We start from the raw sequence: 25,822 nt of genomic DNA, 5'->3' as shown, positions 1-25,822 counted from the left end.
TATTATTATTATTATTATTATTATTATTATTATTATTATTATTATTATTATTATTATTATTATTATTATTATTATTATTATTATTATTATTATTATTATTATTATTATTATTATTATTATTATTATTATTATTATTATTATTATTATTATTATTATTATTATTATTATTACGGCATCGTCCCGATCGCTACTCTCGGATCCTCTGGTCCATTTAGGAAATCCCTGAACATGAACTTGCATTGGTTTGTGATAGATTATTAGTTACTGGGTATTTCAAAGTACCTCATATTTGGTACCATTCTGAAGCTAACAACTAGGGCTTTCCAATGATATAAAATAAGTGTATGGTTATCATCATAATTTGTATTATTATGGTTCATATGTAGTTGCACTTGAACTTGTTGAAATTAAACTTGGAAGATAGAAATTAATTTTCAAGCACTTTCCTTGCTTATTTCAGATGTTTGTGTAATGAATGGAATGTAGACAATCTTGTTGGCAATATAGAACAGCTGACAGATTAGAAATAGCATCTATTGTTCAAAAGTTAGATTAGATTAGATACAAAAAAATATATATTTTTACATATTGTGATGGTAATTACAATTACAATTAATAGCATGGGAGCTAGTGTCCAGCAGCTAGGCATTGTCGTCAATTCTAGGTTGATAAAATGAAATATGTTATATATACGAATATGACCCACTAATGAATACACTAAATACAGCAATGTGGCTATTTGAAAACACTGCATTTGCAAAATAAATACGTTAATTGTGTTCACGTTAGTCACGCGTTAGCTCAGCAGCTAATGCACTGCAGCCTGGGTGAAAATATTAGTACACAGCGGTACTTTTGAAAACAAGCTTTTTGAGTGGAAAATATGACCAGAATCTCTGGAAAAACATCTCACAAACACTATAGACAGTCATAAACGTTAACGAATGCTATAATAAGTCCAACAAATTAGTGTAAACAGTACTTACACAGTCGTTTCGAAATGCACAAACAAGCTCGGATTCCCCGGAGAAATAAATTCTTTGACCGAACGCTCTGGGAAAACCTACAAAAAAATCTGCCCGTTGTGTCGAGGGCCAATTATATAGTTCCTCTAAGAGCTGCGGACTAATACTTGCTGTGATGGTGGTGATGGGTCTTCCAAATATGGTGTAAAAAAATGGTGGCTGCCCGACGTCTACCAGCTGATATCGCCAGCGATATCAGCGATGCGGAACCGTTATAATAAATATATATATATTTTATTATTATTATTATTATTATTATTACGGCATCGTCCTGATCGCTACTGGCAGCTCGCTCAGCTTTTTTTCTTTAAAGAAAAAGGTATTTTAAACTTTATTTAAAATATAATTTTTTTTACACATGCAAAAAGAATTATAAGTGACGCCAGTTATCGAGAATTATCGCTAAATCGATAAGTGGTCTCAGCCTTAAGTCTAGATCGTAACATTTTCTATGATGTGGCTCTCGTGACGTTCCTTCTCTTTTCCCCTCACAGCCATTGACATTTCGCTGCCGCTCAAGGATGTGTCTGCTGTTGAGGGAACAAAGGCTGTTCTGGAGGCTAAGATCTCAGCTCAGGACGTCAGCTCAGTGAAATGGTACCACGATGACAAGCTTCTGGTGGCCAGTGAGAGAATCCAGCTGGTGGCGAAAGGATCCAAGCAGCGTCTGGTGTTCAACAGGACCTTTGCCTCTGACGAGGGACACTACAAACTGGTGGTTGGAAAAGTTGACACCAGCTGCAGACTGTCTATCGAGAGTAAGATTCTTCCTCTCAGAAAATATTCTGTTTACAGGGTCGGCTCAATACGAGCCGATGTCGGTTACACTGCCCGTTGTTGAAACACACAAGTGTTGCCTGCAGTAATGTTAGGCATCAGACCACAGTGAAGTTGCACAAACTCCTGAAAAATCTGTAAAATAGCGGACCACATGAACAATACGCCACCTTCAGTTAAACAAAATAAAGCAAGATGCATGTCACGTTGACTTATCACAAAGGTATAGTGCATTTCTGACCTTAGCTAACACTACACTCACTCAGCATTGTTCTGAAGTTAGCTAAGACTACACTCACTCAGCATCATTCTGAAGTTAGCTAAAGCTACACTACACTAAAGCTATGCAATTCTTGTATATACAAATAATGTTTATTATTAATAAAAATAAATATATAGTTATTTAGTTCACCCTCTCTGAGCACAGCAAAGTCTCAGTAGGCGTGGCCTTCTGTTCACTAGACACTAGGGCTGTCCCAGACTAAGGATTTGGATGGTCGACTAGGATTGGCCAAAATGTGCTGTTAGTCAAATTGGTCGACAAAAAAAAAAAAAAAAAAAAAAAAAAGTATAATATTTAAAAAAATATATATATTTTTTTTAAATTTTTTATCATTCCATTTGGGCTGTTGGGGGTGCTTAATGTCTGAAGAAGTCGACTGAAGGCTTCTTGTCCTCTGCAAAAGCATGCAATTGGTCTACTGATGGATACATCTTGATATTTGTCTAGTCTAGTGTGTGCATTAGATGGGTGAAATCCTCTTTCAGTGCCTCTGTGCCTGTTTTCGTAGGCAGTTAGCCTCTGGTATGCGTGCCATTAGCGTTAGCCACGCTTCTAGGCCTCTTTTCTTTTGAAAAAAAAAAATATATATTAATATATATATATATATATATATATATATATATATATATATATATATATATATATATATATATATATGGCCAACCTCTTAGTCGAAAAAAAAAAAAAAAAAAAAAAAAATAACTTTATTCGACTAAGAGGTTGGCCAGTCGACTACGGCTCTTTTCGACCGATTAGTCGACTAATCGATTAATAGGGGTCAGCTATACTAGACACTATAGGTGCTTAACCTTGTTCCTAGTTTTATCTCCGTGAGATAAAGCCTGGTAAAGAACAACTGCCGAAAGTGTCTGTGGGGTAGAATTTCCGGTGTATGTACTTCCCCTGGAAGCTGCCTCCGAACGGACCAAACTTTTCCCAAATCCTGTCGGCAAACAAGCTAGAACGTCCCGGTCATGTAGTAAATTCTTCAGGCAAAGCCGTTGCAGTGGCTTAAACGAGGAAATATTGTGCACTTCACATGTTTCTATAATTGTTTTGTCGAAACCGGAAAGCCTGTAGCCTGTACTTCCTGTACTTCCGTTTAGACATTTTAGGAGGCATATATTTACCAGCCTAATAGATGCTTGGGCTGAGGGGGCGTGGCCTTCTGTTCACTAGACGGTATAGAATAGATGCTTAACTCTCAGTAGGCTGAGGGGGCGTGGCCTTCTGTTCACTAGACACTATAGATTTTTATTATTTTTTTATCCACTTTTTCTCCCATTTTCTATATTTTCTCCCATCCCAATTTCGTATCATCCAATTCAACCCTCCCCTGTCACGGACGCTGTTTCTTGCCTCCCACAAGCCGGCTGCAATGTGGACTAAGTCATACATAGCACAAGTCCCCTCCGGTACTTGAGGTAACAGCAGTCGCATCTTTTCACCTGCGCAGCTCGATCTCTCAGTGGCGAGGAGTAACGCGTGGGAGGCTCACGCTGCCCCCGACACTTCCTGATTCTACTGCGCAAGCGCACCAACCGACCTGTAGGAGTCGCTGTCCACAACGCCCGATCCCCACCCATCAGTTTCCCACCCCCTAATACGGCCAATGTGTATTAGTACGGACGACCAGCTAAACTGAAAGCAAATGTGGAGCGCTGGGCTCGAACAGGCGAGCCCAGCGTCTCCAGCATTTCGTGGCGAGCGCCTTGCCCACTACGCCACGTAGCCGCCCCCGACACTATAGAAACTTTAAACTTTACAGCACTGACAAAGTTGAACAAAGTGCTGTACAAGTCCCACAACATAAAAAAAAAATAATAACAAAAAAATTAAAAATACATAAAAATAAAAAAAATAATGTCAAGTAGGGGGCCGCAAAATATCATCCAGCGGGCCGCAATTGGCCCGCGGGCCGCGAGTTTGAGACCCCTGATCTATAGCGTCTACTGAACAGAAGGCCACGCCCCCTCAGGGGATTTTGATATCCAGGGGAATAAATATCAATAGTCATAATCTTCACAACAACAGTTCTAACATTTTAGGTAACTTAACATCAACATACCTTCTGTTTAAAAATGCAATGAGATTGAAAAACACGCTTTTCAATGTACTGAATCTTTATATTAATTATATTTCTCCTGTAATTACAATAGTTTTGTGTGAACCTTACCCATTCACAACCATGAAATGAAAAGGAATTTAGCTGAAATTCACAACTGAATTCTGAACTAACCAAAGACAGTCTTAGAAATTAGGTTGATGCTTGACTGTATTTCACCTTGTTGTCTTGTTTGTGATTTTCCAGAGATACAGATCGTAAGGCCCATGCAGGACAGGGTTTGCTCCGAGTCCCAGAATGTCACCTTTGAAGTGGAGGTTTCTCACACTGGCATCGACCCAGTCTGGAGCTTCAAGAATCAGCACCTCAAAGCCGGTCCCAAATACAAGATGGAGACCAAGGGCAAGGTCTACACTCTGACCATCATCGACACCATGAAGGACGAGGATGGGCAGTACACCTTCCATGCTGGCGAGAAGACATCCAGTGCTAAGCTCTCTGTCTCTGGTAGGGCATTCATGTTCAGGACTGTTCACCCGGATCCTATTTTATTATTTATTCTTTATTCTTATTTCTATTCTTATTCATGGATTTTGTTTCTGACTACCTAAATGTTTACTGTTTACTGTGAGCGATCTGTAGTGCTGCATTTCCTTCGGGATAAATAAAGTATCTCTATTATTTGATATTATATTATATTCTCTAATGCAGCTTATTGAGGAAAGGTTTGATTGACAGTTTGAGTCACACAATGATGTGGAAATTACACATAGAAGGTATATGAACTTCCTCTTCACAAGGGAATGATTTTTTTTTGAAATTGTGTTTATAAGATGAAGTGAATGGAGGGAGAGACATCTAAGTCAAATATGTAAAGTTGAATTTCCCTGAGATTCCCTAGTAATTTCCCAAACACCGGCTCACAATTTCCCCACAACTCCTCGGATCTTCCCCAAAAGACCTGCTCAAAATCTCCCCCAAAACGGTTTGAATGTCCATAAAAGCTGTATTGAAATTCCCTTTTTTATAAAACGGAGCTCTTCTTCTCTACCACCACCACCAGGCGGCGCTATCACCAGGCCCCTCCAGGACGTGACCGTAGCAGAGTCCCAGACCGCTGAGCTGGAGTGCGAGGTGGCCAACGCCAAGGCGGAGGGCAAGTGGCTGAAGGACGGACAAACGGTGGACTTTAACGAGAACATCCGCAGCGAAGTCAAAGGGGCGGTCAGACGCCTGGTCATTGTCATCACCAGACCCCAGGACGTAGGGGAGTACATCTACCAGGTGGCCACCTCCAAGACGTCTGCACACCTCAGGGTGGAGGGTAAGCGCCTTAGCATTCCTTATTCAAAGCAATGGGGAGCTGAACTACTTCTCTCAATAATCATGAACATTTGAATCACTTCATAGGATATGAATAACTTTACAATAATAAGACTATGACATTACGACATAGACTGACAACACATCACTGATTGTTAACAAGGCATTGGTAGAAATATTATTATTATTATTATTATTATTATTATTATTATTATTATTATTATTATTATTATTATTATTATTATTATTATTATTATTATTATTATTATTATTATTATTATTATTATTATTATTATTATTATTATTATTATTATTATTATTATTATTATTATTATTATTATTATTATTATTATTATTATTATTATTATTATTATTATTATTATTATTATTATTATTATTATTATTATTATTATTATTATTATAAAAAAAACACAGAACTACAAACAATAGACATTAGACAATATGTATCATTCTCCATGTTTATTTCTCTGTACATCAGTGTCATTAGCATCACATAGCACTGGTTTCCATGCTGTCTCTCTTGTAGCTGTGAAGGTCAAGAAGACCCTGAAGAACCTGAGCGTGACGGAGACCCAGGAGGCCGTGTTCACCCTGGAGCTGACCCACGGCAACGTCAAGGGCTCCCAGTGGATCAAGAACGGCGTGGAGCTCAAGAATGGCGACAAATACCACATCACCTTCGAGGGCATGGTCCACACTCTGATGGTCAAGAACTGTACCACACACGACGAGTCCGTGTATTCCTTCAAACTGGGAAAACTGTCTGCAAACGCCAGGCTGACTGTGGAAAGTAAGTGGATTTGTGTTATCTATGATGAAAGCTACTTGTGTGTAGTGAGCTAAGCTACCAGTTTCTATACATTCAATGTAGCAAGCAAAAAAAAAGTGTTTATTGCTTGTTCTTTACATTGAACCAACTTCATTCCAATGTGATCTCAGTGATCAATAAAACAGCCAAACAGACATGGCAAAACATGTTCAGTTCAATATCTATAAAAAAACTAAAAATAATAATAATAATAATAATAATAATAATAATAATAATAATAATAATAATAATAATAATAATAATAATAATAATAATAATAATAATAATAATAATAATAATAACTGTATTTATATAGCACCTTTCATACATGGATTGCAGCTCAAAGTGCTTCACAGCAAAAAGCATAATATTAACATAGGCATAACATTTGCATACAGTTGACAGAATAAAAGCAATGCATAAAGTGCAGACATAAGAATAGGTATAAAAAGACAATAAAAGTAGTGCAATGTAGAAAGTGCAGACATAAGAATAGGCATAAAATAAATACAATAAGTACAGTGTTGCTCGAAAGCATGTGCTGTGCTCTCTGCTCTCACTGCTGCAAAACCAAGTTGGCAAGAAAAACAGACAAAAGAAAATACATGTTCTCCACAGAATAACATAAAGCAGGTGTTGAGAGTGTATGTATGTTCATCTATGTTTGCTGTGTGTGTGTGTGTGTGTGTGTGTGTGTGTGTGTGTGTGTGTGTGTGTGTGTGTGTGTGTGTGTGTGTGTGTGTGTGTGTGTGTGTCTCAAGTCCAAGTCAAGTCTGAAGTCTTTGAGTGAAAGTCCAAGTCAAGTATCAAGTCTCTTTTTGTTTAATCCACTGTGTAGCAGGTTAGAATTAGATGCTGGGCAACATGGTTATTACTATGAACTTTATTTATCATGCTGATTATCTCTAATTACTGTGTGACTCTATTACCGTTTCATAAACTGACTTTATTTTGTATGTTTTATCTAGATTAAGGTACCGATAAGGTCACCTCATACTGCACTGCAATGTGGGGGAAAAAGAGAGATTTGCTTTTAAACGTTATTCTGTAGCTGGCCTACCATTGTTTCCTTTATCTGGATTTCAGCATCATTGGCTTAGTCATTGAGCCTTTGAATCTGCCATGACCCAGTACCTGAGAGATTTGTGCGAGTCTGACTACTTTTGTTTTATTTATTTATTTTTACAGCAATCAAGATAGTGAAGAAGATAAAGGATGTGACATCACTGCTGTATGCCACTGCCTCCTTTGAAATGAGTTTGTCCCACGATGACATCCCTGTGAAATGGATGCTGAATAATGCCGAGCTGAAACCCAGCGACAATGTGAAGATGCTGATTGAGAGGAAGGCCCACAAGCTGGTTATCCAGAACGTAGACAGCAGACATGGTGGAGAGTACACCGCTGTGGTGGGACATCTGCAATGTAGTGCCATCCTCACCGTGGAGTGTAAGGACTATTACCAGTTACATTTAGTATTTAGCTAGTTAGTTAGTTAGCTAGCTAATTAGTTAGCTAGCTAGTTAGCTAGTTTGTTGGTTAGTTCGATAGCTAGTTTGTTAGTTTGTTAGTTACGGTAGCTACAATAGTTAGTTAGTTAGTTAGTTAGGTTAGTTAGCTAGTTACATGTAATCAGTTAGTTATTTGGTTAGTTCGTTAGTTAGTTGGTTGGTTGGTTAGCTAGTTTGATGGTTAGAAAGCCTTGTCTCCATTAACTATGTTCAGCCTGGCTGTGGATAGCCATGGTCTGGTATGGTTTGTGTCTCCATTGCGTTTCTCGTAAACACTCTGATTGCTAGCTGAAACCTGGCTTTCAAAATGCACACCACCAACTGTGATACACAAGCTAAACCATGATGATACAACAGTCCCAGTTGGCTTTGGTCCGGTCTGGCCAGGTTGTGAAAGGTGTCTGTCTCAGCCGGGGTCCAGCCAGGTTTAACCACATTCTAAAGACACTGGAGATGCTCACTTTGTGCCAGACAGGCCACAGCATGGCTAAACACTGGCTATTGGAGATAAGGCATTAGTTAGCTAGTTATTTTGTTTGTTTATTTTCTGTATTATTATTATTATTATTATTTAAAAAATGTCTATATATATGTTTTTTTAATTGCACATGTATAACGTGAGGGTATAACGTGTAGAACTAGACAGAAAAGCACAGCTGTTAATCTGAGATTCAACTGATCTTCCTCAGCTCTGCGTGTCACCAAACCCATGAAGAGCGTCGAGGTTCCAGAGACCCATGTGGCCTCTTTCGAGTGTGAAGTTTCTCACTTCAACGTCCCGTCCTCCTGGATGAAGAACGGTGTGGAGATTGAGATGAGTGAGAAGTTCAGGATCGTGGTCCAGGGCAAACTTCACCAGCTGAAGATCATGAACACTAGTAGAGATGATGCTGCAGAGTACACATTTGTCTGTGGAAACGACAGAGTCTCTGCAACTCTGACTGTCAGCCGTAAGTTCACCATATCGTCTGAACCAACGATAGAACAGGTTCTTGGCCTGTGACAAGTATATGGAGAGTGGTTTCCGTGGTTATGTGCTGCCATGTTGGAAGACTGACAACAAAACTAAGAAATTGTCTAATTTCTGTTTAGTGGTTGGTTGAGAGCATAACATTTCCTGTAAAGTGTGGGAAAAGCTTGACATTGCTACTCTACTCAGAGTTTTAGATGGGATATAAGATGCTAAGTCAATACATCTGGTTTATATTTCTCTTTTGTTGTTCAATGCCTTATTTCCAACATAACAGCTGTTATATGTTCCAACATAATGACTGGTGTATGTTCCAACATAATAACTGTTGTATGTTAAAGCATTACATCACGCGCAGGAGTGGTTTGTGAAAAATAAACCATGCCTAGGGGTGGTCGTTAGACCCCCCCTAGGCATGGTTTATTTTTCACAAACCACGACTACAAGTGGTGTAATGCTTTTATACAACTGGCACATTCATCCAACCTTATTGCTATACAATAAACACACATTAATCGAAGATTTATTGAAAAAACCATCCGCCACAAAAAGTAGTTCCCACAACAACAAAAAAGAGAAGTTGCCTCCATGTGGAAGCAGCTCGGAAGTGCATCCAACTGTTCTCAGTAGGACATCCAACCAACTAACACATCCAACTGTCTTTCAACTAAGACATCCAACCAACTAACACATCCAACTGTCTTTCAACTAAGACATCCAACCAAATAACACATCCAACTGTCTTTCACCTAGACATCCAACCAACTAACACATCCAACTTTTCTTTAGTTTTTAACCTACTTTCTATAGAAATTCATTCTTAGATGCTTCTATAGAAAGTAGGTAAAACAAATTAAAAAAAGTTTTCTTTGCCCTATAGGACATTTTTTTTATTTTATTTTTTTAAACCTACTTTCTATAGAAGCAGCTGGGAGGTGCGCTGTTTTAAGTGAGCGTGGGTTATTGAATTGATTGATTGCTAATTTTATTACTGTCCGCCTTGTTTCCAACTGGTTAAGTTTAGGCCCTCTTTCGAAGTTGGTTAAGGTTAGAATTTGGAACCAGGGCTGGTGGTCTATCGCCCTGCTCTAAAGACAAACTCTAACCTTAACCAACTTGGAAAGAGGGCCTAAACTTAACCAGTTGGAAACCAGGCGGACAGTAATAAAATTAGCAATCAATCAATCAATCAATCAATTCAATAGGCCATGCTCACTTAAAACAGCGCACCTCCCAGCTGCTTGAAAGTAGGTACATTTTTTTTTTTTTTAATTTTGTTCCACAATGACTCATGACCCATCAATTACATCATCCAACATTGTTTAAGCAACTAAGACATTCGCCGTGACAGAATCGGTTTATATTTAGTCGTTATGACGCTATCAACATATCCATTCAGTCCACCCTCACTTAAAACAGCGCACTTCCCAGTTGCTTCCAAAAAATAAAAATAAAAATGCAAATTAATCAATCAATCAATCCGCGCAATTTTTATTTTGTTCCACAATGACTCATGACCCATCAATTACATCATCCAACATTGTTTAAAGAACTAAGACATTCACCGTGACAGAATCGGTTTATATTTAGTCGTTATGACGCTATCAACATATCCATTTGTTAAAGATTGTTGTCCGCCATCTTGTTTTTTCCTAAAAATCCGCACGGCGGAGTGATTGTAATTCGGTTGTGGGCGGGTCCTGGGACCAGGAGCGTGGAATTGTGAAGAATACATACGTGTAAATTGACTGTTTCAGCCAATCAGAATCGAGACATTTGCATGCCGTTGTATAATGGCTTTTATACAACGGCATGCAAATTTCTCGATTCTGATTGGCTGAAACAGTCCATTTACACGTATGTATTGCGATCAGTCCACGCTTGCTGGCCCAGGACCCGCCCACAACCGAATCACATCACATCAATCCGCCGGATCACAAGAAGGTGGACAATAATCTTTACATATCTTTACAACATTACATATGTTGATAGCGACTAAACGACTAAATATCAAGCGATTCTGTCACAGCGAATGTCTTAGTCGGTTAAACAATGTTGGATGATGTAATTGATGGGTCTTGAATCATTCTGTAACAAAAGAAAAATCGCGGATTGATTGATTGATTAATTTTCAATATTTTTTTCAATTTCTTTTTCCTTTCGACTGTCAGCACTCGCTCTAGTCTCCACCCACCGCCACCCCCCCCCCACACACACACACATGCACGCGCGCGCGCGCACGCACGCACGCACGCACGCACGCACGCACGCACGCACGCACACACACACACACTCTGCCTGCAACGCGGGGGATAGTCAGACTGAGAGAGAGCTGGGTGCTGCGCTGTTCTAAGTGAGCATGGCCTATTGAGTTGATTGATTGATTGATTGATTGCTAATTTTATTACTGTACGCTTGGTTTCCAACTGGTTAAGTTTAGGCCCTCTACAGTAGGTTTAAAAAAATAAATAAAAGAATAGGGCGAAGAAAACGTTTTTTTTCCTATAGGGCAAAGAAAACGTTTTAATTTGTTTTACCTACTTTCTATAGAAGCATCTAAGAATGAAGTTCTATGGAAAGTAGGTCTGCATTCCCTTAACAATTGTGTGTATTGAGCCGTACTGTATTGTACCCATTCTGCATCTGGTAATACAATTTTCAATCAATCATTCCAATAATACACAGTTGGATGTGTTAGTTGGTTGGATGCACTTCAAGCTGCTTCCACATGAGGCAACTTCTCTCAATCATTCCAATAATACACAGTTGGATGTGTTAGTTGGTTGGATGCACTTCCGATCTGCTTCCACATGGAGGCAAATTGTCTTTTTTGTAGTTGTGGGAACTACTTTTTCTCGCGGATGGTTTTTTCAATAAATCTTCAATTAATGTGTGTTTATTGTATAGAAATAAGGTTGGATGAATGTGGCAGTTGTATAAAAGCTTTACACCACTTGCAGTCGTGATTTGTGAACAATAAACCATGCCTAGGGGGGTCTAACGACCACCCCTAGGCATGGTTTATTGTTCACAAACCACTCCTGCGCGTGATGTAATGCTTAATTATACAACTGGCGCATTCATCCAACCTTATTGCTATACAATAAACACACATTAATTGAAGATTTATTGAAAAAACCATCCGCAGAAAAAGTAGTCCCCAAAAAAAATTAAAAGAAGTTGCCTCCATGTGGAAGCAGCTCGGAAGTGCATCCAACTGTTCTCACTGACTCTCAACTAAGACATCCAACAAACTAACACATCCAACTGTCTCAACTAGACATCCAACAAACTAACACATCCAACTGTCTTTCAACTAGACATCCAACAAACTAACACATCCAACTTTTCTTTTGTTTAGAACCTACTTTCTATAGAACTTCATTCTTAGATGCTTCTATACAAAGTAGGTAAAACAAATAAAAAAAAGTTTTTTTGCCCTATATAGGGGGGGGGGGGGTTCTTTGCCCTATAAGAGTTTTTTTTTTTTTTTTTTTAAACCTACTTTCTATAGAAGCAGCTGGGAGGTGCTCTGTTTTAAGTGAGCGTGGATTATTTAATTGATTGATTGATTGATTGCTAATTTTATTACTGTCCGCCTTGTTTCCAACTGGTTAAATTTAGGCACTCTTTCGAAGTCGCTCTCTTTCGAAGTTGGTTAAGGTTAGAGTTTGGAATCAGGGCTGGTGGTCTATCGCCCTGCTCTAAAGACAAACTCTAACCTTAACCAACTTCGAAAGAGAGCGACTTCGAAAGAGTGCCTAAACTTCACCAGTTGGAAACAAGGCGGACAGTAATAAAATTAGCGATTGATTGATTGATTTGTTTCCAACTGGTTAAGTTTAGGCACTCTTTCGAAGTCGCTCTCTTTCGAAGTTGGTTAAGGTTAGAGTTTGGAATCAGGGCTGGTGGTCTATCGCCCTGCTCTAAAGACAAACTCTAACCTTAACCAACTTCGAAAGAGAGCGACTTCGAAAGAGTGCCTAAACTTCACCAGTTGGAAACAAGGCGGACAGTAATCAAATTAGCAATCAATCAATCAATCAATCAATCAATTCAATAATCCACGCTCACTTAAAACAGCGCACCTCCCAGCTGCTTCTATAGAAAGTAAATAAATAAAAAATGACCCATCAATTACATCATCCAACATTGTTTAAGAAACTAACACATTCGCCGTGACAGAATCGTTTTTCATTTAGTCTTTATGACCCTATCACCATATCCTTTCGTAACGTTTACTGTCCGGCGTGTCCGCCATCTTGCCTTCACTTCTAAAAACTCGCATGGCGGAGTGATAGTAATGCGGTTGTGGGCGGGTCCTGGGACCAAGAGCATGGGGTTATTACAAATACCCACATGTAACTTGACTGTTTCAGCCAATCAGAATCGAGAAATGTGCATGCCGTTGTATAATCCAACATAACAACTGTTGTATGTTCCAACATAACAGCTGTTGTATGTTCCAACATAACAGCTGTTGTATGTTCCAACATAATAACAGTTGTATGTTCCAACATAATGACTGTTGTATGTTACAACTAGGGATGTCCGATATTATCGGCCGACCGATATTATCGGCCGATATCGGCAGTAAAATGTGATATCGGAAAATATCGGTATCGGTTAAAAAAAAAAAAAAAACAATAACATTTTTTTTTTTTTTTTTTTTTTTTTTTTTAACATTTATTTAACCTTTATTTACCCAGGCAAGCAAGTAAGAACCAATTCTTATTTTATTTATTGTCAAAAGTATGCATGTTGGTTTAAAATGTTCATTTTTACTTTTTTAATGATCATATTTTGCACAGATAATGCTTACATTTAGAAAGCCTTTTGAATGCATCCAGTGAAATTATTAGTTACCTGAAATTATTCCGTTTTTTGGGGGGGAAACCCTGCATATATCGGTATCGGTTGATATCGGTATCGGTATCGGTATCGGAAATTGGAGTTGGACAATATCGGAATATCGGTATCGGTAAAAAAGCCAATATCGAGCATCCCTAGTTACAACAGAACAGCTCTTGTATGTTACAACAGAACAGCTCTTGTATGTTACAACAGAACAGCTCTTGTATGTTACAACAGAACAGCTCTTGTATGTTACAACAGAACAGCTCTTGTATGTTACAACAGAACAGCTCTTGTATGTTACAACAGAACAGCTCTTGTATGTTACAACAGAACAGCTCTTGTATGTTACAACAGAACAGCTCTTGTATGTTACAACAGAACAGCTCTTGTAATGTTACAACAGAACAGCTCTTGTATGTTACAACAGAACAGCTCTTGTATGTTACAACAGAACAGCTCTTGTATGTTACAACAGAACAGCTCTTGTATGTTACAACAGAACAGCTCTTGTATGTTACAACAGAACAGCTCTTGTATGTTACAACAGAACAGCTCTTGTATGTTACAACAGAACAGCTGGTGGAACAGTGGTCATTCCATCCTATGACAAGGATCCCCATTTGATACAATGTTATGTCCCAAGGACCCCTGTTATTTCTGCAGTAATCCTGCCAAGAAATGGACAAAATGATATATTGATGGGGAAATCTTTCTTGTAGTGCCTTTTAATGTGTACGTAATGGCCCTCAACTGTTCTTCTCTCCTCAGTTATCCAGATCACCTCCATGCTGAAGGATCTGAACGCCAAGGAGAAAGACACCATTACTTTTGAGGTGAACGTGAACTACGAGAGCATCACCTACAAGTGGCTGAAGAACGGAGTGGAGATCAAATCATCAGACAGGTGTCAAGTCCGTAGCAAGCAGCTGACTCACAGCCTGTCCATCCGCAACGTTCACTTCGGAGATGGTGGAGAGTACAAGTTCACAGCAGGAGCTGCCGCCACATCGGCAAACCTCTTTGTTGAAGGTAAGTTTTGACTTTTGATGAGAGGCTCTTTGAAAAAAGATCTTTCACTGGGTTCATTTTAGGGATATTTTATTACGTCAAAATAATAAATGTTTCCATCTGGAGCTTCATAATCAATTTTAAAATGTTTCAGTTGATTTGTCTTTGACTTAAAACTTTTGACTGTTGAGAGAAGAAATGCTATGTTACAAATCCAAACTGAAGCAAACTAAATGTACCGTATCTAAGCAATTATAACCATATTCACATCTAATAACACTAATATAAAAGCAAACTATTAAAACTCAGCAAATACTGAGTAGTAGATTTATCGTCTGAATTCAGAACTACACAATAATCAATGGTATTTATTAAACCGTAATTGTGGTTTCACAATTACAACATCGAAACTGAAGCAAACTAAATGTACCATATCTAAGCAATTATAACAAACACCATATTCACATCTAATAACACTAATATAGAAACAAACTAATAAAACTCAACAAATACTGAGTACTTTATTTATTCAGCCGTCTGAATTCAGAACTACACAATAATAAATGGTATTTATTAAACCTTTTTCTTATGTCAGTAACAACATTTAGGGACACATTTGTTATGTTCTTTTAGTTCATTTATATGGCAGTAACCATGTCATTTTGTTATTGCTATTACTAAAGGTGGCAATGTTTCCCCCCCCCCCCCCACAATTAAGAGCATATCTGAGTATCCAAGTCAGTCTTAAGTTAGCAACTAAAATGGAAAGTCTGAAAAAAATGATTGATTAATGAATTCATAATTCATTCAAAATGTATTTACATGTTGCGTGTATGTGGAATGCACCTGATTGGATAAATGATATGCTGGTGCGGTGCTCTAGTGCAGCATCTAGTGGCTGAATGTTATCTATAGCACCATTAAGTGTTATGTCTCAGTATATCTCTGGAATCTGCCGTTCATCTCTAAGCCTGTTTTCATGTTTTCCAGCCCATGTGATTGAATTCACCAAGAAGATCAAAGACATTAAGGTGACGGAGAAGAAGAAGGCCATATTTGAATGTGAGGTTTCTGAGGCAAACATCCAGGTGATGTGGATGAAAGATGGACTGGAGCTGGAAACGTCTGGAGAAAGGTACCAACTGCACTTCTCCTCCCCCCTAACAATGTGATGCTGTGGTGAAACTGTAATGCAGGGCCCACTTGTAAAACTATAATTTCTCACCGTGGTTTGCCTGCAGGCCAACATTATGGGAAATGCACTTACCGTGTTCTCCAGAGTCAGACTGAAAACTGTTTGTTTTCAGATTCATGGTGACGGCTGAGAAGTATGTGCATCGCCTGATGATCCAGACGGTTCGTGTGTGTGATGCTGGAGAGTACTCTGTTGTGGCCGGATCCAGCGTGTCCAAGGCCCACATGATCGTGGAGGGACGTGACGTCAGGATCTCAGAACCAGCAGAGAAGGAAATCACGGTGAGACAAAAAAACAACAACATCACATTAAAATGTGACGCAGTCAATTTGCCCAGAGCTATTGTAGTGGTTAAGACCCCCCTGCTGGCCTGGGATCAGATCTCACCAGAACCTTCATGTGTTTCCTGTTACTTGTGTCTTAATCTCAAGTACTGACAGAATAGACTAGTTAAGTCCTACTGCCTCGGTATATCACTGATATCTCTGATCACTCCCCTTAAGAAAACAGCAACAATTTATATCAATAAAGAGTCAGAGAGAGGATTAGATTACAATGTTGATTCCAGAAAAGTATAGAATCCCTATTCAGATGGAGATAAGCTTAAGTTTCACCTTGCTCAAAGGCACAAAGGAGAAATGCTAAAACATGAGGACTGTTCTCTTTTCAGGTTATTGAGAAGCACAGAGCAACATTTGAGTTTGAGGTGAACGAGGACGACGTTGAGGGCCGCTGGCTCAGGAACGGAGTGGAGATCCATTTCTCAGCCGAGGAGAGGTTCAACTATGTGACCATCAAGAAGATCCATCGTCTGACCATCTCTGAGACCTTCAGGAGTGATGCTGGAGAATATACCTTCATCGCTGGCAAGAACAAGAGCACCATGCAGCTCCGTGTCAACAGTAAGTCCCATTCTTTCAGGTCCAAAACATGATGAAACAAGGATAAATGTCTCAACCTTTTTGGTTTGTGTACCTAAAAACAGAGGGGTGGCTTTTCACGGCATAGACAAGCATAGACAGAACGGTGAAGAAAATAGTGATTATTATTTCCCCATTTCAGAAAAATGCTTTATTAAAAGTGGGGCTCTTTTGCCTAGAGGTCACTGTTTGATGGCATTGCAGTTTCTACCTTTAACATTTACATTTACATTTAGTCATTTAGCTGACGCTTTTATCCAAAGCGACTTACAAGTTCTTTAAGGTTTATTAGTGGACGTCGTTGGTCTAATGTTCTAAAATAGAGGTCGTCTGGTAGTCGGAAGGTTCCCGGTTAGAATCCGGCGCCTCCCCCAGCGAGTTGAAGTGTCCTTGAGCAAGACACGTAACTCCTTAACTGCTCCCGATGAGCAGGTTGGCACCTTGTATGGTTGCCTCCGCTGTGAATGTGTGAATGTGAGGCCTACTGTCATCCTGTGTCTCAACAGACCTTGTCATGTTTCCTCTTTTCTCCAGTCCCAGAGTCACCTCAGATCATCCGCCACATGCAGCAGCTGTCTGTGGAGGCTGGCAAACCAGCCCGCTTCTCAGTGCAGGTGTCTGGCGTGCCACAGCCACAGGTGTTCTGGTACAAGAACTCCCAGGCTCTGTCCCCCGGCTTCAAGTGCAAGTTCCTGCACGAAGGAAACGAGCACACGCTGCTCCTGATCGAAGTCTTCCCGGAGGATGCCGCCATCTACAACTGTGAGGTCAAGAATGAGGTCGGCGTGGCAAGGAGCACAGCACCGCTCAACGTGGAAGGTGACTGTACTATGAAACCTGTAGAACTTAGTTGATATGGGCTGTTCAAAGTCTTGTCTTCTGCTTGAAAACGTCTTTCTCATTGCATTGCAGTCAATACATTTCTCAAATTTCAGAAGCTTTTTGATAGCTCTTGGCTAGAGATCAGTGTGTAGTTGGTGTTAGTGTATTAGGTTGGTGTTAGTGTGTTAGGTTGGTGTTAATGTGTTAGGTTACTATGGTTACTATGATTTTAATAGTGTGTCTGTCCTCAGTGTCTGAGGCGGTGTCAGTATGTTAGGTTACTATTGGTTACTATGGTTCTAATAGTGTGTCTGTCCTCAGTGTCTGAGGTGGTGTCTCCAGAATCTGCTGGTCCCATGACTCCTCCCGTCATCATGTCTCCCATCTCTGACACCACGACCAAAGAGGGAGAGTCTGCGCGCTTCCACTGCCGCGTCCATGGAGAGGGTACCCATTCTTTATTATTATTACTCATTTATTTTTCATTTATCTTACATACTCAGCTTTATTTTATTTTACTGGTAAATCCACAGAGACGCTTTATTAATACTAATCACTGAACAATTATATTTATTTTTATTTTCATGTATTTCGTTTCAAACAATAGTACAGTACAATATATTTTCAGTTTTCCCAGCTGTATCGGTACAATCTTCATATAAGGTTCCAAATATTAGACCAACAGTAGTTGCAAACCACTCTAGGGTACTGCCATCACTTAATACATAATATTGTTTTGTAGTCATAGTAAATATATTATCTGCTACATCTGGTAAATATCCCACACCTTCTGAATCCAGCAGCTACAGTATAGGTGGGGCCTTCTGGTGTCAACCATTTAATGGTGATACACTTCAGGGCTGCTGTCAGTGACAATTACATTCATGATACACTTTATTGCCTTGAAGGTAAATAGTCTTAGATTATAAAAACAAATTGTTGATCATTGCAGCACGATATCCATTTTAGTATCTGATCTCTCCTTTCTCTCATTCCTTTGTATGGAAAGTTGTGAACACTATGAAAACACTATAATCCATTGACCAATGTACTGTGTCCACATATCACTAATAATAATAATAATAATAATAATAATAATAATAATAATAATAATAATAATAATAATAATAATAATAATAATAATAATGATAATAATAATGATAATAATATGTCCCCTAGATGTGAGGATCAGCTGGTTCCATAAGGAGAAGGAGATCAAGCAGTCAGACTTCTTCAGGATGTCCCAGTTTGATGACAGCTGTCAGCTGGAGATCTCCAAGGTCTACCCCGAGGATGAGGGCAAGTACACCTGCGTTGCCAAGAACAGCACCGGCACCGTCTCCTGCTCCGCCACACTCAAACTGGACGGTGAGTTTATGGACCAAATGACAACAGAACACCAGCCAAATTAACATGACCTTATTCTCTCTCCCAAAGCCACAAACCAGAAAAGTAACACTCAAACCTGTGATGTCATCAGGTATAAAGTCTGGAGCTGCTCCGTAGCCAATGAATGAGAGACAGATTTTTTAGACCCAAATGAGCTTCATTCTATAGTAGCCTAGTGTTCTCAGTTCTAAAACAGAAAATGCACATGTATAAATAGAACATTCCCCTGGGTGCTCTCAGTGTCACCTATAACATCTTTCCCAAGGAGCAGGTTCAGACTTTATACCTGATGACATCATATTTGAGTTATAGCACTCTAGTTTTTGGATTAGCCAGAGAGTTGTTCATGTTCACTATTGTGCTTTTGACTGGAATAACATGTATGAATAGGAATAACATAGGAACTTAACTTAAATTGGACGTAGTTCCCATCAATGTAACCTACATATTTAAAAAGATAATTTAATAGGAAGAAAGGAAGATGGTTTACATTTTGTGTATGGGCACTTCATGGGATTTCTTTGCATGTAATTAGCTTATATATGACAAATAGTTCAGCATCTATTCATGCATTATTTCTCTTAAAGCCACAATCAGTGATTTTAAATATCTTTTATCATGTAAATTAGTTAGATTTGTAGATGAAAAATAAGCTTTTTGGAACTTTCTTATGAATCAGACACAAAATACAGTGAATATAATGAATAACTCATCTATATACATCTATATTTAGTCTAGTCTTTAGTCATTATAGCAAGAGCTCAGTCAATCACTTAGAGAACGAAAACACGTCTCCATTCCTTTTATTTTCTTTTTGTTTATTTTTGGTGGTGGGGCTACTAATTTGTTTGTATCACTGACTGGACCTTTAACAGTATCAGACCATGTTATAATTTTCCCTTACAGTACAGGGCTTTTTAAAATTGAAATCCATGATACAATACATAAAGTGGATGACCATGCTTCCTTTCAGGTGCAAAACAAACAGTGGACAGTGAGTCTCAGTGGCATGTCTCCAGCAGCGTCGGCAGTCTAAAGAAACCCACTTTCATCCATCCAATAAGCAACTGTGTTGTGCCGCATGGGGAGGTGGCCAGGTTTCATGCTTGTGTTTCTGGCAGGCTGAAGCCAGAGATCAGCTGGTTCCACAACCAGCAGCCTGTTAAACCCACAACCAACACTGTCTTTCATTTTGATGAAACCACAAACACTGCCACGTTGATCATAGTCGATGCCTTCTCTGAGCACGCTGGACGGTACACCTGCAAGGCAGCCAATAGTGCTGGAGCAGCAGAGTGTTATGCTACCCTGACCGTAACCAAGGAAGAAGGTAACCTCAACTCCTGCCACTGAACCTCCTTCCTGCCACTGAACCTCCATCCCGCCACTGAACCTCCTTCCCACCACTGAACCTCCTTCCTCCATCCCGCCACTGAACCTCCTTCCTCCATCCCGCCACTGAACCTCCTTCCTCCATCCCGCCACTGAACCTCCTTCCTCCATCCCGCCACTGAACCTCCTTCCTCCATCCCACCACTGAACTTCCTTCCTCCATCCCCATCCACGAGTCCAGCAGCAGATCTCTTTTCCTCTCCCATGATTCCACTGATTTACTTTCACCATCTTTCATGTTCACATTTTTCCTCTGACTAACCTCACAGTGTGATAGAGGGAAGCCAGGTGTGCAGCACAGTGTGTGAAGCCAGGGTGTGCAGCACAGTGTGTGGAGGTTCTCTCACTCCACACCTTTACTGTCCTCTCCTGTGTGTTTCCAACCTCCCTTCCCTCCCCCTCCCTCCAGGAAACGTGTTTATCTGTCTCACTAATGTGCCTCTGTTTCCTCCCCTCAGCGACTCACGCCAGACAGCAGATTGAAGCCAAGATTGAGGAAGAGGTCAAAGGTAAGATACAGCAGGATTCCCTAACCAATACACACATACATATACACACACATACACACACACATGCGCGAGCGTGCGCTACAACAAACAAACAGATCATCCACATCCTCACCAACGTACATAAAAAGGGACAGTTCAATCAAATTTCAATACTGCTCATTTAATAAATGTTTCACATGGAAAGTCATCATTAGGTTGAACTATCCCTTTGAAGCACCTCCGAATGTCCATGATGCATGTCAACAGTATACAGTGTCTTGAAGTAAAAAAAAATGGTCCAGCATCTCTGTTGTTCAATACATTGTAAATTACCGTGGTCACCAACGAACATCGACTTGCTTGTTGTATCATTTTTATTTATTTTTTTAAACATGGGGGTTTGCATCCATCAGTTTTCTCTTCTGGCATGAGGGTTATTATGGTCTGCTGAAAATACAAGGTACAGGATGTGTATCTTTTAAAGCATCCATAGTTGAAATGCCTCTTTAAAAGATATGGAAGTAGCCACATCTTATTTCATTGTTTCCTAAAGTTTCTTGCATCTGGAACGGATTACTTCCTCATGCAAAACATATTTCTAAGACTGGCTTGCAGATAGTGGGATGTGATTCCTGTGTGTTGCATTCTAAATAACACCAGTAAACTATATTAGTTCGAATAAACGCCTTCTCACACTATTCTAAAATGTCCTCTGAACAAGTTTGGATTACATGACGTGTTATCACTGGAGAGCCATGTTTCTCACTGGTATTCCCCCTCGAAGTCAAAGGGTTAGAAAGGGCGTTTATTCTCCTGTCTGCAAGTCAGGTAAGGAATATTGTAGTAATACATATCTACCTGAACCAAAGACCAAAACCACAAAAGAGCAAATGTCAGCAGCTGATCAGCTTATTTTGAAAACATTTATGCCTTTTTAAGTAATTTATGTTTTGAAGAAATGTCCACAGAAGAAGGATCAAAACCTGCTGCAGGTTTCTTATAAAAAGAATCAAGTCTTGCGTTTATTCGAACAAATATGGTGAGTGAAATTGTTATTTCTTATGGTTTTGTGACTTGCAGCATGCATTTAATATTTCCATTAATGATTCATTCAAATTCCTTTTCCTTCTTTTTACCCCGGAGGCTGTTTGTATTGAAGGTCTCTCTGTCTGTTTCAGAACTGTTTTATAATGAAGGCAGAGTGGGGGCAGGCCCTAGCGAAGCAGACCCCAACAGAACAGACCCTAGCAAGACAGAGCCCAGCAGGACAGAACCAAGCAGGGCAGACCTCAGCAGGAGCCGGCCACTGAGAGGAGCCTTCTCTGACACTGAGGACTTCCTGGATCATGGCCTGGTGTCAGCCAATCGATGCTCCAGCAGAACCTCCTCCATCAACTCTTGGACTGAGAACATCAAACCCTCCTTCACCAAGAAGCTAAAGTTCCAGTCTGTTGTAGAAAGTGACCCGGCAGAGTTGAAGTGTAAACTGGTTGCATGCCCTACCCCAACTATTCTGTGGTTCCATAACAATAGGCCTATTCAGAAAGAACACAGACACAAGATCTGTACTGAGAGCAGGATGCACATGCACACCAGCAGCTTGGTTATCGATAGCATAACAGAGAAAGACTCAGGCAGCTACAAAGTGATGGCCATAAACCCAGAGGGGTCAGCAGAGTCTACAGCATCACTGCTGGTCTCGCTGAGGGAGGAACAGTCCGCTAACTACCTTAGCTTCGTTAGGCGCTCTTCATTAGCCCATGCAAGCATAGACACCATGGTAGAAGAGAGGAAAGACAGGAAGTTTAGAGTTGATCTCAGGTGCGTTGGGTCTCCATTCGATAAGATGTCTCAAGTCCACAAGGGAAGGTCTAGATCTCAGGGTGCCCTGGTGCGTACTGTCCTCTTCAGGACCTCTTCACCGTCCAAAGCCAAAGAGCCAGAGAAGGAAGAGTCTAAGCGCCTGGAGACGGCCTCTGAGCGCGGCCGGTCTCCTCCGCCCATGTTTGAAAGGGCAGAGAGGTTCAACGACAGGCTTAGTGACATTTACTGTGACAGGAGAACAGGTGGCAGCAGGTTCAGTGACAAGTTCAGCGACCGGTGCAGTGACAGATACAGTGATAGGTTCAGTGACACGGAGAGTCTTCACAATGAGGTGAGAACCAAACTTACCACACTGCAGAAGGCCGTGAAACAGAAGAAGAGGATGTCCATCTCCACCATGTCCTCGTCCGAGTTTGACTTGGAGTCTGTGACCAGTGAGCCCAGCTATTCAGACTATGTGGACAGGCTAAGGGTAAGGAAGCCTGCTTCTCTCCCTGACGTTCAGCAATCCAACCGACCTCATGACCTGGGAAACGGTCGTAGGGAGGCTCGAACCTTGGGCCCCTCCTCCCTGAGCGGGGAGCCCGAGCGGCGGCGCGCGAGGCAGCACTCGTTTGAACCTCAGTCTAGAACTAGGGCCATTCAACTCATGAGAGGTGAGGTGGTGGACACGGGGCTGTCACGGGGGGAGCGGGAGGAGAGGAACAAGTATTCTGAAACACATGTTTCTAAAAGGGCCGTTACTTTATCTAAGCCTATGGCAGAGGGTGAGTTCCAACAGAGAGGAAGTAAACATGTCAGTCAGGTCCCCGAGGACAGGATGGAGGCTACAAAGATGGAGCTGGGCCAGACCAAGGCTTCATATTCGGATACATTAGAATACACAGAGCGAAAAACATACACAGAGACTAGAGAATCTGTCAGCATGGTGGCTGGTAACCAGGGGGCATCACACAGTGAATCAAAGCCAACCAAATCAATCAAGGAGAGGTTCCTCAGCGACACTGGGACAGAGGATGGGTCAGAGCCTTATGGAGAGGAAGCCAAAGGGGGATCTCTGAAAGCTGCCTATGAGAAGAGCTTGGATGCCGAGAGGATGGAGTGTGAGGAGAAACTCCTCACTCTGCGGATCAGGAAATGGCAGAAAGGGATGAGAATGTCACAGGAGGAGTTATATGAGCCTGACATTGACCTCCCCACACCAACAGGGCCACCATACATTGAATCCGATAAGCATGTTTATCCCAAAGAGGAGATGGTCGAAAAAAGGACAGTCGCTGCAGTCTTGTCATTGCCTAAATCACCCACGATGAAGGCCAGAGCAGAAGAAGCTGAGACCTCTGCCCTGTTAACCCAGAAATCGCCCAGGATGAAAGCCAGAGCAGCAGAGATGGATGCTGAAGCATCGACCGCGTTGACCCAGAGATCACCCAGGGTAAAAACCAGGTCGGCAGAATTGGAAGCAGAGGCATCAGTCTCGCTGACCCAGAGGTCACCTAGGATGAAAGCCAGAGCAGAGAGGACAAGGGAGGAGCATGAGCTCCAGCTGTCCAGAGAGAACATCTCTGAGCTGAAGACCGAGAGTGAGCAGTTTGCCACTGAGGAGGAGGCCCTGACTCAGAGGATTATGAAATGGCAGCAAGACATTGTGACTGAACAAAAGCAAGCTGTGGAGATTAAATCTGAGTGGGCTGGGGCAGACTCACCATACCAGGCAGAGAAGACTGCAGATGGGGCTTCTGCTTCAAAACAAACTGCTCAGGCTGAGGTGGTTGGATGCAGAAAGTCTTCCCCAGAGAAAACAGCAAAAGAGAAGTTCTTGCTGAGTGAGTCGGTTCCCGCCGGGTTCCGGGATGACCCGGACGAGAGTCTCCGGTGGCCACCTGCTGGCGAGCTGCCGACAGAGGGCCGTGAGACCAGGCTGAAGACTGACAGCGAGTTCTTTGTGAGTGAGGAGGAAGCTTTGGCTCAGCGCATCCTGAACTGGCAGGAGGATGTTCTGGAACAGGAGGAGGGGGTGGAGCTTGAGTCTGGGTGGACTCTGGATGAACAAACATCACAACAATCACAGCAACAACTACCACAACGACAACATCAACAACAACAACAACCAGATGAGTTAGCACAGGAGAGGGGCATGGAGATGAGGAGCAGGGAGGACTATGCCATGGCTGTGGATAAAAGCAGCAGCCAGCACTTCCAGGCTGAGGTGAGAGAGGTGGGAGGGGCTACGGTAGAGAGTTCGACATGGGGAGATCAGGATAACCATGTAGCACTAAGGAGAGAGGAAAGGGGGAGCAGAGAGGAGGAGGTGAGAACCATGACAGGAGGAGATGTGCCTATGAAAGGCTCCCCTCCAATATTTGTGAAAGAAACATCATCCTTGAGAGTGAAGATAGGTATGATGTCAGAGTTTACCTGCCAGTTCCAAGGAAACCCTCAACCAACCGTCACCTGGCTCAAAGATGGCCACCCACTAGCTCACAACCCTGATTATGACATAATGAACAAATGTAACGAATCAAAGCTCACTGTTTACTACCCAACCACAGACCACGAGGGAACGTTTGACTGTGTCATAACCAACAAGCATGGCAAATCCATCTGCAGTGCCACTTTGCAGATCTCAGATGTCAGGCTGTTTAGAACCCCTGGGGTTACACATGAGGTGGTGGCGACAGGAGAGCAGGAGAGGCTAATGGAGGAGGAACTACAGTCCTACATGGACACAGGAAAGGCCACGCTTCAGGTGCCTCAGGCAGTAGTCCACAGACCCCGTACCTCTAATGACCCTCTGGCCTCCTCTTCAGTTGAGATTAGGGTCACAGCTCCCACTCCTCTCCCAGATATGATGGAGGAAGGCAGAGAGAATACGTCTGTGTCTGTAGATGGAGAGCAAGCCCCAGATGTGCCTAGTGACGATGGAGCCTCTCAGACTGCCAAACATAAGTTTAAGTTCTCATTTGATGTGGCTGGGGAGGCCCATCAGCACGCCGGGGGGCTGGAGAACATTAGTTGCTCAGCAGGAGAGACTGCTGTGTTCCAGTGTGTAGTCACAGGAGAACCTGACCCAGAGGTGGTGTGGTATCACAACAACGTCTGCCTCGACATCGTTCCTGGCAAATACAGAGTGGAGGAGCACGA

At 41.3% G+C, this 25,822-nt stretch overlaps 1 protein-coding gene across 1 annotated transcript in view; it reads left to right on the top strand.

Annotated features, from left to right (window-relative positions):
* LOC311228136 (titin-like) overlaps nucleotides 1-25,822 on the top strand; it is a gene marked incomplete at its 5' end in the record, with an annotated part of 313,904 nt that overhangs the window by 34,106 nt on the left and 253,976 nt on the right. Inside the window, 15 exons of the mRNA XM_084314051.1 lie at nucleotides 1,520-1,783; nucleotides 4,397-4,657; nucleotides 5,214-5,474; nucleotides 6,021-6,284; nucleotides 7,491-7,751; nucleotides 8,503-8,763; nucleotides 14,409-14,669; nucleotides 15,639-15,783; nucleotides 15,956-16,124; nucleotides 16,514-16,745; nucleotides 17,298-17,582; nucleotides 17,907-18,032; nucleotides 18,765-18,953; nucleotides 19,948-20,304; nucleotides 20,825-20,875. Coding sequence (XP_084170177.1) covers nucleotides 1,520-1,783; nucleotides 4,397-4,657; nucleotides 5,214-5,474; nucleotides 6,021-6,284; nucleotides 7,491-7,751; nucleotides 8,503-8,763; nucleotides 14,409-14,669; nucleotides 15,639-15,783; nucleotides 15,956-16,124; nucleotides 16,514-16,745; nucleotides 17,298-17,582; nucleotides 17,907-18,032; nucleotides 18,765-18,953; nucleotides 19,948-20,304; nucleotides 20,825-20,875 — 3,387 coding nt within the window. The remainder of the gene's footprint in view (nucleotides 1-1,519; nucleotides 1,784-4,396; nucleotides 4,658-5,213; nucleotides 5,475-6,020; nucleotides 6,285-7,490; nucleotides 7,752-8,502; nucleotides 8,764-14,408; nucleotides 14,670-15,638; nucleotides 15,784-15,955; nucleotides 16,125-16,513; nucleotides 16,746-17,297; nucleotides 17,583-17,906; nucleotides 18,033-18,764; nucleotides 18,954-19,947; nucleotides 20,305-20,824; nucleotides 20,876-25,822) is intronic.

Source organism: Notolepis coatsorum (assembly GCF_963971535.1).
Source record: "Notolepis coatsorum genome assembly, chromosome: 5".
Lineage (NCBI taxonomy): Eukaryota > Metazoa > Chordata > Actinopteri > Aulopiformes > Paralepididae > Notolepis > Notolepis coatsorum.
This window is presented reverse-complemented; position numbering and strand designations above follow the sequence as displayed.